This window comes from Aulonocara stuartgranti (assembly GCF_965226115.1).
Source record: "Aulonocara stuartgranti genome assembly, chromosome: 7".
Taxonomy (NCBI): Eukaryota; Metazoa; Chordata; class Actinopteri; order Cichliformes; family Cichlidae; genus Aulonocara; species Aulonocara stuartgranti.
The window spans coordinates 63,404,265-63,418,663 of record NC_138945.1 but is presented as its reverse complement, the minus strand read 5'-3'; the positions used below and the strand labels follow the sequence as shown (position 1 = coordinate 63,418,663).

The window sequence follows — 14,399 nt, the reverse complement described above, 5'->3', positions numbered from 1 at the left end:
TGTTATCTTGATGTAAAGGCAGAGGTTATGTGTGGGTGAAATTCACTGTTGAGAAAAAAAAAAGAATTCTTTTCTCAGTTTATGGTATACATAAAAATCTGTTTCTACATATCAATAAGTGTTGTACCTTTGGTGTACATATACAAATATAACTAATAAATGTTGATTGATAACTAAATTGCAGCTGTTTTGAGACTTTCTTTCTTTCTTTGTTTTACAACAATTTTTGCACAAAAAAGAAATACATGTATGCTATATTGTGTTTAGTTTTTATTAACTAGTTGTTTTAGTGTAGTATTACTGTATAAACATTTCTAGTAGATTTTATCTTTTATTATTTTTGATTAAGAAGGTAAGGGAGAAAACAGACAGTGAAGTATTTACTGCTTGTTTAAGCTACTCTATCCCATTTTGCTATTAATATTGATCGTATTAATCTTCATTAAGGCAACAAACGGTACACATTTTGTTTAGGTGGTGAACTTGCTAAAGAAAAAAAAGGAACGGATTTGTTGACCCCATTATGCATTGTGAACAAACTCCAAAGCGTCATTGCTTCTAAGCTAATGTGGGAATCCATCAGATAGCCTACTGAATTAGCCTCTGGGCAACTGGTGATTCTGTCGGGCTTCCAGTATAACTAGCTGATGTCTGGAGCCAAGATTTCAATTTATGCCAGTTTTTGTCTTCCAGCTGAATACAGATAAATGTGATAAAAGCTAATGAAAAGCTAAATCATTGGCAGAAGATTATTGGTGGCAGTCCCACATCCCAATAGTCTTTATAGACATTAGTTCCATATTGGGTTTTACATAGAGAAATGTTGTATGTTCCTTTATAAGTAAGTCATTGCTTTTGAAAATTGGCCATTAAATAGAGTGACAGTAAATTTCTGTGGCTTTTTTTTGTTGTTGTTGAAATATAGAGAATTAAACACATAAAATATGACATTTGTGTTGCAGAATGTGGCACAATTCCTCTTTCTGTTCTTAAATATTGGGTGAATTAAAAAAAAGAGAATGCACCTGATTAAGGCTAGAAATGGTTTACTACAAATAAACATAGACTGTATATAAAAGATGAACACTTTCCCCTCTTTTCAATGTTTTTTCTTTTTGCATATTCGTTACATTTACATGATTCAGATCATCAAACAAGTTTTGATATTAGATAAAATATAAGATAACCCAAGTAACTATAAAATGCCATTTATAAATTATAAGTTCATGTCTTCAGGAGGAAAAACTATCCTACCTGGCCCTATGCATAATCAATAATTGCCCCATAACCTAAAAACTCGTGCCACCAACATGAAACTCCAATCAAGTATTTGTGATAACTAGCAAACTTTTTCACATCTTCACCTTTGAACTCTCCCACGGATGCCATTTTTCCACTGCCTTTCTTAAAGTTGACTCATGAATGCTGACCTTAACTGAGAGAAGTAAGTTCTTTAGATGTTGTTCTGGATTCTTTTGTGACCTTCAGGATTAGTTGTCTGTTTTGGAGGAATTCTGGTAGGCTGGCCACTCCTGGGAAGGTTCACTAAAGTTTTCTCCATTTGTGGAGAATGCCTCTAATCAGGGTTCCCTGGAGTCCCAGAGCCTTAGAAATTGCTTTGTAACACATTCCAGACTGCTAGATGGGTTATTCCATCTCAATCAGCAAATTTTTAGAACATTTTCTGCTCGACCTTCTCCACTTTGCATAAAAATCATAAAACAAGTTGCTGTGAAATTTTACTTTTCAAGGACTATAAAGATAAAAGCCTGAAATTTTCATTGGCCTGTATCAGTATTTCTAATGGGAAAAGACACTAAAAAATTATTTGCTGGCTGGGTAAATAAAATATGAAAAAAGTAATCAAGTTGTTCTGTCTAGTATTTGAACCTAGACTAATAAAAAGATATTACATGTACAGGTAGGTTTGAATAGTATATTTTTTTTACCCCTTAAAAAAGAAATCATTGTTTAAAAACGACATTTAATATTTACTCAAACTATTTTTGTCTGTTATTAACATTTTCTTTATGATCTAAAACATGCAAGTGTAACAAATATGCAAAAAAAAAAAAAAAATGAAATCAGGATGGGGCAAATACTTTATACAACACTGTAAATAGATGAACCACCCCTTGCTAACTATTAAAACTAATTCTGATTCAAGGGCTTCTCCATTATCCATCAGTGTCAGTGAATTAGACAGTGTACTGTGCAATAAATGCATGGAAAAAAAAACAGTAATACTTCTCTGTTGTCATTGTGACTACACTGCTTGCATTTTAATCCAGGAAAGAATCCTTCTCTGCCTTTCAAAATGGCCGTCTTTTTCTCTTTCTGACTTCTGTGTAAACATGTTCTCTCGTCACAGTGCTGGTACCATGGAAACTTCTCTTCCTGTTATGCAGCGCAGTGTAACCACTTGCATTTCCTTTCTGGCTACACCGATCGATTGCTCCCCTTGTCACTACACAAAAAGCAACAGCAATTACAGAGGGAACACCCCATTCCAGCAAATCTGTTTATGTACACATTTATTATTTAATTCAAGACTTTAGAAATTATTTCAATGACATGCGTTATTCTGTCATAAAGCTGGCTACTCTAATACATTTGCTACTTCTCTTCAAAGCAAATCATTTTAGAGAAAAAAGGAGGAATTCACAAACCTAAATCAGTTTACAATTCAAAAAAAGGTTGGCGGACAGGAATTGATCTCGATAGGAAAAAATGTATATTTTAGCTTTGAGAAGGTCAGTAGAAAAGAATGCAGCATTTGGTTTACATGTTTGAGCAACTGGCACATCAGGCTTGAGCAAAGCACATAAGTGTCATCATTACAAACCCCTCTCTTGGGAACACATAGACAGTATTGTTGCAGTCTTTTTCTCTTGAAACAACCTTTCACATACAGTACAAGCATATGTTATTATGTGCAATTTGGTTCAGTATACAAAGACAAGCACCTGTCACTTGTGTGGCAAATTTGGCATTGGAAATGGTTAATGTGCTATAGATAGAGTCAAATTGTTTCTTTTGTGCTGTCCTTTAGCCCCAATGAATGTACACACTGTGTATATAGTATGGTTACATCTTTACTATGATTCTTCTTATCCTCAGGATAACATCAAAGTATCCTCATATTTGCAACTCAGTATAAATGTACATTATTTTAACTGACTTCAGTGATGCATAAATTTTGGATGCCTTAAATTATGACTGTTGCAAAATCACAATTGTTTCATAATTGCATCCTCAGTGGGTTTTTTTTTAGATATAGCTTCTAATTAAATGACCCTTGGAAACCTCCTTAAAACAGGTACTAAACCCTTACTATAAAAAAACAAAACAAAACAAAAACACACATGGAGCTATTGCTAAATCATTTTCAACATACATACTTTATATACAGAGATCAAGAAAAAGCTGCATAAATTAAGGTAGTGACATCCCCAGTTTTCTTGAACATGGAAAATAACTTTTCAGTTCTCAGGAAATGTTTGAAATATACACAAGCCATTAACAATAGCAAAGAAAATAAATTAAATACTTGGGGGGCTGGTGGCTTAACATTGTTGATGTAAGTTAAAGAAGATAAATCAGTTCGCATTGCTGATTTCATCTTTTCCATTTAGGCTGAATTGCAAATTTTGGGATCCATCTTATCTAAAAGAGGTGAACATTATCTAAATTTGCTGTCACTCCTCATGCCCCCTATAAACACTTGCGCCTGTGGCTTTATCATCAATAAAGCATACAAATGTACAAACGCGAAAACTAACAAAAAATACATTTACAACCCCTGAGCAACATTCAGTCTGTGCTACCAGACAAAATGTTGCCCGTAAAAGACATGGTCCTACCTAGAATCAGCTGCTTCAGACCCACTGGAGTACTGAAGCCAAGCCTCAGCTAGACAGTCTCTGTAACACCCTTCAGTGCTTGCCACCAAAAGCAATTTTATCCCCTTGAAACTGGAGCCCCTGCCCCCACCCATCTACTGTCTCGATCATCTCCTCACTTTGACACTCCTCCTCTAACTGACTATCGTCTTCATGCGCTCATCCCTCATGCCAGCTGCTCTTTATCTGTCGACTCTCCCAGAGTGATGACAGTGAACTCCTCTGTGTTGCCGTTCTCCTGGACCTTCTCCTTGCTCATGAGGGTCACCATTTCCTGGTTCTGGGAGCCAGATGCTGCTGCTCCATTGCCTTCACCTGTGTCTTTTGTGATCATCAGGGTTTGCGTCTTGCCGCATAAGCTGCCAAAACACATTTAGATACATATATAATTAATGTCAGTTTTTGCAATGCCTCACTGTATATAGAGGGGTGTTTTACTAGGTCTTAATTGTCAGTCCTATTATGATGGTAATCCAAGTCATACCTTTTTCTCTTGGCGACAGCTGCACATAGAAGAATAATAATGATGACTGCCAAAATCACTAGAATAATAACAATCCAATCTAGAAGGAGACATAAAAGTTGGGATTAAAAGGGGTAAAAATTACTGTCAGTCCAGAGTGTAAATAGGATTGCATAGTATTACATAGCTGCAATGACTCTTTATATGGTATATGTGAAATAATTTGCTTACTTGAGTCACTGCTGCTCGGTGACTTAGGTTTTTCAGTAGAAACTGCCATGCGGCCTTTGCCATCTTTTGGGGGCGCTGATATCAACAAAACAAGAGATATTCAGTTTATATCATCCTAAAATAAACCATTTATTGGCATATAGATGTCTCAAAAATAAATATATCTTAAATATTACCATTCCCATTTAATTTCCTTTTCTCTCTGAGTGGACCAGACTGGTGTGCATTACTAGATACTACAAACTGCAAAAATATCAATAAAGCTGCTTCCCCCTCTGCATTATCTCTCCCAAAGTGTCACTTATAATACTTTAATAAAACTTATTTGAGTTAAGGTGTCAGTGCCTTCAGCAAATTAAATTGTACAACTCAAACTAACACAAGGGGGCATCCTAAGTTCTAAAACTTACTTTAGCCATCCCCAGACCTGTTGCATGAGATGTCATCATGGTGCATTATGACAGTATTTTTCTATGTTAAGTTATAAAATTATAAACAATTTGACATTATTGAAATTAAACATTATCATTTTTCATTATTCTATCTTTGGAATATACAAAAATAGAAGAATGTAGGGCAAATAACACATGACCTGAGTTCAGTACAGTCTCTAGGAGAAATCGGCCTTGTATACTATGGCAAAGCATTATACTGTCATTATATTTTATCAGTATAGATTATCAAAATCATGAAGAGTACATCTCAATCCTGAACTGAACTGCATTCATATAAAAATCTCTTTGTTCTGAGTTTTGTGCTGTGTGTTTTTCTTACATTTTGTTGTGGAAGAATATTCGTCATTTGTCTCATCCCCAAGAGGAGTTTGCATTTCCTTAGTTGTTGAAACTGTTGTAAACTGTTCCAACTCGTTCGACACCCCCCCTGATCCACTGTCGATTTCTGCAGGACTGGAAGTGGACTGGACTGGAAATGTACGCATACTGATGGTCTCAGTCTCTTCAGTAGTCTCTGCATCAGGACCTTTAAATAAATCCTCTGTAGTATTAAAAGTTGAGAGAGTTGTGTCTGTCTCATTTTCAAGAGCTTGAGGTGTAGTTGTCATCGTTTTAACTGTGGTTGATGTTGGGTTTTCAGGATGCAGGGAGGAATCAGAAAAGAAAGATTCATGCATGGTTTAATGGTTATAACGAAACACAATTTTTACATTTGATAATATACTATATTACTTTGATAATATTGACTATTAATGGACATCAAAAGTAACTTAAAGTGACTTAGCAAGAAGCAAGAAGAATATTCGTTTTGTTTCAAGGATTTCAATTTTCTTTGCTTACAGTTTTTCAAATAATTATGCAATGCTACAAAATGATCTTTCATGTTAATGATATCCCACATTCACACATGTATCCTGCCCCTCATTCTATAGGAGCTGGGATGGTCTCAAGCTCCTTAGTGCCTTTAACTGGATAAGTGGAAAAATTGGTGAATGATTGGATGCTAATGATATATGCCAAAATGTATTGTGACAATTAAAGGCATTCTATTCTATTGTTCTGTTTCACTACATCCCAAAAGTGCTCTATTGGACTGAGATCCGGTGACTGGTGACCTCGTTGCCATGCTTAGGAACCAGATTAAGATGATTAACAACATGCTACGTTATCCTGCTGGAAACAGGCATCAGAAGATCTGTATACTGTGGTCATAAAAGAATGGACATGGGCAGCAAAAACACTCAGGTAGCCTGTGGTGTTTAAATAATATTCAATTGGTACCAAAGGACCCAGAGTGCCAAGAAAATATCAGGGGTGGAACATGGGGTGTTCTTCTGCTTCTGTAGCCCATCTGTTTCTAGGTGAACAGTTGTACCTAATTAAATAGTTCTTGAGTTCATCGTACATTCCAGATACAGATTATCATACAAGGCAATAATGATTTAGCCTTCACCATTATCATTACTAATATGACTTTGGTCATTATACACTATATTGTCAAAAGTATTCACTTGTCTACATACATATGAACTTGAGTGACATCCCACCCTTATTCCATAGGCATGCTTTAAATCTCAGTGCTCTTCTGTCATTCTGCCTTTCAGACTTTGATTAATCCAACCCGCCTCCTCCCAATCTCCTCCTCACCCTGGTCACTCAGAACAACACCTCACCACCTCATTTTCATCTTCATCACCACCAGCTTCAACACTCTGAGGGTTCCTCTCCTAATTCCTTTCACCAATGGGATTCTGCTCTGCTGTGATGGATCATCGGAGGCTAATCACCAAATTTCTTAATTAAATTCTGTATCATAAAAAATGTTCACGTTCACTTTTTGCAAATAACCTCTCCTTATTAAACTATGGATGCCAGATGTATTAAAGCAAGGAGAGAGGGAATGGGTTTACTTTGCTTACCTGGTGGATTTTTGATTTTTTTCAAATCAAATTCTTTGGTGCAGTTCCTCTTTGATCCAGCTGAAAACATCACCAAAAAGCCAAGTTCAATTAAATCTAGACTGAAAATTTACAAGACAATTTGTATGCTATTGTTTGACTGCAGCTGGGTAACAGCTTAATTCATTTTGGTAAAGTTACCATTTTCATCAAAGCAGTAGACATCATATTTCTCATCAGGCTGTACTTTTGTATTTATAATTAAACCAATCATGTTCCCTGCACAATTGTCGTGGCGCTCGTGTCTAAGGATGGCGATGCTCATATTGCTGATCCAGCCGTTCCTAAACAGATACAATAATATTGTTAGTAATATTCTGATATTAAAATGATTGTACATTTGTTAATGGTGGATGCACTCTATCAAATTAAATCATGCTAAAACACATCCCACAACTAATAGAAATGATGGGAAGGTGGTTTCCTCAACTGAAGGATGGTCAATGGTGGTAACTTCTATTTGTGCACATTTTAGCTAAAGGGACACACACACACAAAAAAACAAAAAAACAAGAGGACCCAAAAGCATCACATGATTTAAATTAGGGTCAATATTGCAAAATCAAAACCAAAAATGAAAAAAAAAATCTCCAAAAAGGGGGAATCCGAGAAGGAAGAAAATAAATTTAGCTCGTAACCGTGAATACAAATACACATTTTTAGAAAAATGCTTGTTGATGCACCTGCAGGTTTGCATAGATGCATTATAGGCCTCCTGGACTTGTTCTAGGGTTGCAATGGTGCTCGTCTGTTGCTCACACACTTTTTCAGCCATGTCAAAGTCCAAAGAGTGACGTTCCTTTCCTTCAGCCCGGAAAACTCCAGCAATGCTGCAGGTTCGGGCAGTCACTACAGGGAGAAACAGAAAAAAAAATTGAATCGGTTTTACTGGTTTGATCTCTATTCACTACACAGGCCACTTGCAGTAACACATAGAGAAGACTTGTTATTTGGGTGAAGGGATTTGGAGAAAATTACAGCAAATCAAACGGAATCGCAATTCAACATGTAGTGATGATAATAATAAACTACTAAGACTAACAATACTTACACTACTGATAATAATGATAATATAATACATACTTATCATGACTAAGGTAGTACAAACAACCACAACTATAGATTTTAGCTTAAGAGTTCACACATCACAATGTATGCTTCCCACGCCTGGAAAGTACACAAAACAAAACAAAAACATCATTAAGTAACCGCTTCGTTAAAAGAACACTTTTTTGGCATAAACATGCTTTATGTCCTTACAGTGAATCCACAAAAAAGTAAGTGTCACAGAGTGCCACACACTATGTGTTCTGTGTCATGTGAGGTAATTTATATAAGTTAGTCTACAGCAAAATGAAGCAAACTTTGTGATGCTGACATGCAAACTAGGGTTAGCAAATGAGCAATGAGCTAACAGAAGTTTGTGTACACATAGCTACTCCTGTCATAGAGCCACAGGTGCACGGTGTACACACACACACACACACACACACACACACACACACGCACACACACAATGTAACCGTTGGTATTGGCAAAAAATCAATTTTAGAATTTAAGCACCTGGAGATTTTCTTGCTTGTTTAAATTTGTTGCCATGGTAGGTTTCACAATGCCTTAATCACACATCACACAGGAAAATGATGCACATGATTTACTATCTTAACTTCCTGCAGTCAAGTGTGAAAGCGTAAAACTGATCATACTGTTGCTCCTTGTTCCTTCCTTCAGAGCAAATGGGTCTCTTGGAGGAGAAATATGCAATAACCAAAGTTAGCTGATCAGAAACTTGTTGAAACTGTTCCACAAAACTAAAAATGACACCACACCTTCCTTGTTAGTTGGAGTAAAAAAGTAAAAAGGTAAAAACAGACAAACCAGAAAATCTTCTCTATAGTGAAAATCAGTAAAATACTCTGGATAGACTCTAAAACACTCTTTGGCAACACAAAATGCAACTTTAAAAAATGTCTTTATACAGCAATACAATTCTCCTGCAATCAATACAACATGAAATAAACCAGATCACATTTTAGCTGTAGTACAGGGGTTTCCAACTCCAGGCCTCAAAGCCTGGTGTCCTGCAGGATTTAGATCTCACCCTGGGTCAGCACATCTGAATCAAAGATTAGTTCATTACCAGGCCTCTGGAGACCCTAAAGACATGTTGAAGAGCAATTTAGCCATTTAAATTACTGTGTTGGATCAAGGACACATCTAAAACCTGCTGGACAGCGTCCCTTGAGGCCTAGAGTTGAACACCTCTGCTGTACTATGAAAAAATTAATGAAGTTGTTTATTTAGAGGCAGTAAAGAATAATTGTAAGGATTTCTGAGACTTATATTGCAGTATATAAACAGAAAAAGACATACTACCAGGAAATATTTAAGGTACATAAATTCTTCAAAATGTATCGAAAAGCATCATGTGAAACCTCATCAACCATATCTTGATGATTATTAATTGAAATAAATTAATAATCAATCAAGCTTTATCTTTCATAGTGACGTGAGTGCACAGATTAACAGTATCTCAAACATAATACTTGATGCAGTGCTTAATGTAGCAGCAATAATCATAAATCAGATTCCTATTCTATTTTATGTTTTATCAGTGAAGCAAAATGTGATGTCTGCATCTGCAAATCATTTGGAGTAAACTGCCCATAAGTAGCCTAATGTCAATACGTTCAATGATTAGGGAGTATATCTGCAAACATTAACCAGCATTAAACTATAAAGTTATATAACTCATAAATCATTTTCATTAAAACAACTTGATTCTAAGCCATGCTTGATAAGAGAACATGTTAATCATTCAATTTTTCATGTAACTGTACTGTAAAGAGTTACCAAAAAGACAAATATTAATTTTGCTTTAGTGTAATCTTCCTTTTCTCCATTCCAAACATTGAGATGCATATAAAAATGTTATTTTTAATTTGATAGCATGCTCATCTCCTTGAAATAAAGACAGGAGTCTTATAAAATGCCAGATATGATTAAAAAATAGGTCCACCTACTTTCCACTGGCTGTTATGAGTAAACAGAGCACTAGCAACAAACGGAAGTTGAGATCTCTGCTGTTATAAGCAGTTAGGCAAAAAACAAAAGGCAGTGCAACTTTTATTGCAGAGCAATTTCTGATCTTTGCCCTCGCTAACTCCCTCGCCACCACCACTTTTTTATCTCTCACTTTCACACATATGCACACACACCTGAAAGAACTTCAACGTTTGCTGCCACACTGTGTTTCTCGCAAAAACACACAACTGCCCTGCCCAGAGAGATCAAAGCGGGCATGGCTCTGTGCGATGAAAAAGAGGCTGACATGAATCTTAGAAGTAATCATTAGTATGCAGAGAGAACAGTCATGGGTGTTTTTATACAGCCCAGAAACCTGTTGTGCCAAGGCACTGACTCTCCCAAAGGCTCTATTGTCACCTAATGGAGTTGAAACCAAGGAGACTGAGAAGTCTGTAGATACAAAGCCTAAGAGAAAGAGAGCTTTAGCACAGCTTCTTGCCAAAACCTCCAGCTGCTGTAGAAGTAATTGACAAGCCTGACTCTCAACCCTCACTTTTTTCCTGCTCTCTCTCATTCTGTCTTGTTTTCTTTCATTACTCTCTGCTTGTCTTTTCTAGGGCAGCAATAAAGTACAATTTGCCCCCTGCGCACAGGTGTGCAAACAGACAAGCGCATCACAGACACACGTGCGCAGGAACAGTCACTGATAATTTCTTCTTGGTTTTACGTGGCACGCCATGGAAAACAGGAACACACACACACGGGTTGTGTTTATTTTTATTCTCTTATCCACATTTTCTGAGGTGCACTTTACTGAAAAGGGAAGCAGCAAAGTCGTGCAGTGGTTAGCGCTGGCACTTCACAACAAGAACACTGTGGTTAGCTGGGGGCTTTCTGTGTGGAGTGTACATGTCCAAATTTGTGCACGACAGGTTGATTTGTGATTCTATACTGGCCGTAGTTTTCTTTTGTCAGGCCCGTGACACACTGGCGGTGTGTCCTGAGTTTACCTTTCCTCTCACTCTGTGACAGCTGAGATAGGCTCCAGCCTCCTGTGATCCTAAGTGAAATAAGTAATGAAACCTTGCACATAAAGTATGACTCACAACATTTCTAAAAATATTAATTTATACGTGGGAATTCAATGCTTAAACAGAAAATCAACTGCACGTGTCCCACAACCACATTAACATCCATTTTATTCATCAGCTATTTGTGAGAGAGGGTCCTTCAGGTCATAGCTCCCACAATGCTCCAGTATCCTACATTCTCACACTAAAGTGAAGTTGCTCTGTCAGCAGATGCGTCTTTCCCTCCATTCGTCACAACAAAGGTCCAATGGGCCAGTGGGACAGGTGAAACACAAGCTCTTATGAAAATATGCCTGTGTGCATGCACACACACAAACACATCAAGGTCACAAGGACTGTTATTATCTGACTTTCACTCTAAACTGTCACTTCCTTTCCCACCTCCAGGCTTCCTGCACCACCTACCCAATTCATTTTCCTTTTCTCAACAAAAATACCATATTTATCAGATTTATCAACTCTGTGTACTTTCATACCCTTTCACAGCCTTTTTCTAAACTTTAAATCTAAATAAAAAACAAATAAATAAAGTTGAATAGTAAAGTTAAAAAAGTGGAAGTACCACATTATCTCTTGCAGAAGTCCTTTTGATTGGCTGACAGAGGTATAAACCATCAAACTGATACATTTACAAGAGGAAAGATCAATTTTAAACACATTTTCATGAATACCCACATTTTTATTTTTCATTCAAGAGTTTTACTTGAGCTTTTTTCAAGAGTTTTCTGTTACTCCTGAAAAAAAACAACCTTTGTCTCACATTATGGGAAGTAAGTGGAAGTCACTTCTTAGCTTACAAACTGTATGATGTAACAGGGAAATTCATTTAGCTTCCTCTAAAAGTCAAGAAATAACTGTCATCAGTTATTCTTTTTGTTTTAATGAAATGTTAGCCTAGCTTCACTCAGCAAACAAGAATCACATCAACCTTATTTCCCAATTTTGCAAAGGCATAACTTACTTTATCTCTCAAAATCTCGGATTCAAGTATTATTCACATTTCCATTTCGTGTGTGGTACAAGTTTCAGCTGAACCACAGATTACCTGTGTACATAGAACTTTTTCTAAGAAAGCATGCTTGTAGCAAAGACTTTGATGCATAAAAGAAAGACAAAGAGCAGACGGCACATACTAATAGGAAGGTTGAAACATGCAAAACAACAGGGGAAAAAAAGGTGAGCAACTCTAAAACTTATAACAAACTGTAATGATGCATGGACACGGAAACTCATTCATACCAGCGGTTATATTGGTGGAAGAGACACGTGTCTGGTGGTACTCAAAGCCTACAAATTACAAGCCCTCTTTGTGAGTGCCTGCACTGGAGCTTTGACCATCCTTCACCTCAAAACCTAACACAAGTACGGCAGCAGGGGTTTCTAATCCAAAGAGGCAAATACTCAACCACAATCCACTTTAGGCCAAGACCATGTACATTATGGAGACTGCTCTTGCTCTTTAACAAAGGCTACAGTGTTTCTCTAACTGAGTGCCTTATTGTTTCATTAGGATCAATTGTCGATCTTTACCTGTTGACAGATATTTATGAATGATCACATATGAAAGATTTCACACACTCTCACCACTGGATGAATTATTGGAAAGTAGCAATAGATTTGATTCAATCTAAATATGGGTCTTACTGCATCCCTGGCAAAAGGCCGTGCAGTTATATATTAATTTAAACTGATCAAATAAATTACATGAACTGCTGGGTAAAAAATTAATATGACAGCCTTTAGGGCATTTGCAGCCGTTACTATGGACTATTTAAATGATATATTACTTATAAATCTTCACAGAACCATTTCCTGAAGCCACGTAATAACTATCTTTAAAACTATCTAGATATCTTGTGGATGTCTGGGGTGGTCACTGGTCCACAAGACCTGCTCTCATTTCAGTGCTTGTGGCAAAAAAGATGTTGTCTGGATCAGGATGAGTAGTAACCACTGCAGGACACTTAAGTTTCCAGACACCAATTACTCTGACACTCAGACGCTGAGATACAGACGCAGACACACATGCTCGCAGCTCACAGCTACACAATCCACAACGAGTCTTGAGGGGCAAACACATGTTGAAGCACTATGGGGGAAAGTGAATCCACCCCCCTCCTCCTTCCTACATGCACTTGACTTCACATACATGAGCGGTTCAGGTAGGTAGACTCATATTTGCCTTTAAATCCGGGTCAAATTCATGGCTTGGTGTTGATTGTTCTCTGGTGCAGTGCCAAAGGCAGTCTCTATGAACAACCTCACCACCAGCTCCTGAGAGAACAAGCCAGACAAGCCCCAGACCTGTTTGATTCTGTACCAGCTTCACCTCCTGAGATATACCGCTCCAAGCAACAAATCCAATCAAAACCTTACACAGAAATAGCATGTGTGACAGAGACAAAGAAAAAAGAGACAGACAGAGAGACATTGCCAGGGTGATTACATCCTTTGTGTTAGAGGATGTAGCATTAAGCATGGCAGCAAAGAAAAAAAAATCTCCTTCTGCTTCTACTTTAAAGCTAAACTGGTCATCCAAAACCGCGATAAGGTTCACTTGCCAGCGTGCGAACAGAGAGTGAGCAAGAGCGCCTATCTCCTTTGTGTCTATCAGGAGTCTCGGACTGCCAGACTGTCTGTGCTGGTGTTGCTCACACTGTCTCGCCGGCATCTACACATGCATTCTACAAGCAGCAGAGCAGAGTCTCTTTCTTTTAAGTGGTGTCTTTTTCCACAGAGTAATAACAGTGTCTGGTTAAAATCTTTTCAGAAATTCCTGCTGCCTGAGAGACCGGTACAATTTAGGCAAAATAAGAAAAATAAATCCCCATACAAAGCGAAATCCACTGGGAAAAGGCACAATCTCCTCACCTTGAATTTCTGACCTGGAGGAGGCCAGTAATCCCAACATGACCCCCAAGATAAGCGTCCACATCCTGGGCATTGCGATTGCTGATGAGCTGGGTGAGTAGCAGTAAAGGTGTTTAACAGTTCTCCTGTGGTCCCGTCTTCTTTCAGCCAGGAGTGACGGTTGGTGTGTGTGTGTGTGTGTTTGTGCGTGTGGGTGTGTGTCAGAGTAAAAGAGAGCAAATGAGTAAGAGAACAGAAAAGAGAGACAGAGAGGAAACCTGGTGCTGTGGAGGAGAGTTGCTGTGAGTGTCTGGTAGCTGGTGGAGCTGACTCAGATTTTACCCCAACTTTTCGATTCTCTGCCTGAGAGACCAGTGGCACACCACATAGAAGAGTGATTCATTTGAGCACACACCCTTGTG

At 37.6% G+C, this 14,399-nt stretch overlaps 1 protein-coding gene across 2 annotated transcripts; it reads right to left on the bottom strand.

Moving 5' to 3' along the window:
* Positions 1-2,517: 2,517 nt before the first annotated feature.
* cd44b (CD44 molecule (IN blood group) b) lies at positions 2,518-14,399 on the bottom strand. Of its 2 annotated transcripts, none has more exons than XM_082539349.1 (8): positions 13,999-14,399; positions 7,693-7,858; positions 7,151-7,293; positions 6,971-7,030; positions 5,371-5,577; positions 4,597-4,671; positions 4,387-4,465; positions 2,518-4,261 (listed from the first exon to the last, which is right to left on the bottom strand). In XM_082539349.1, the coding sequence occupies exons 1-8, from the start codon at positions 14,069-14,071 to the stop codon at positions 4,069-4,071; spliced, it is 996 nt and encodes a 331-aa protein (XP_082395475.1). In that variant the 5' UTR covers positions 14,072-14,399; the 3' UTR covers positions 2,518-4,068. The 2 variants fall into 2 exon arrangements, with proteins under 2 accessions (XP_082395475.1, XP_082395474.1); XM_082539348.1 differs by having other exon boundaries at positions 5,371-5,667; positions 13,999-14,397.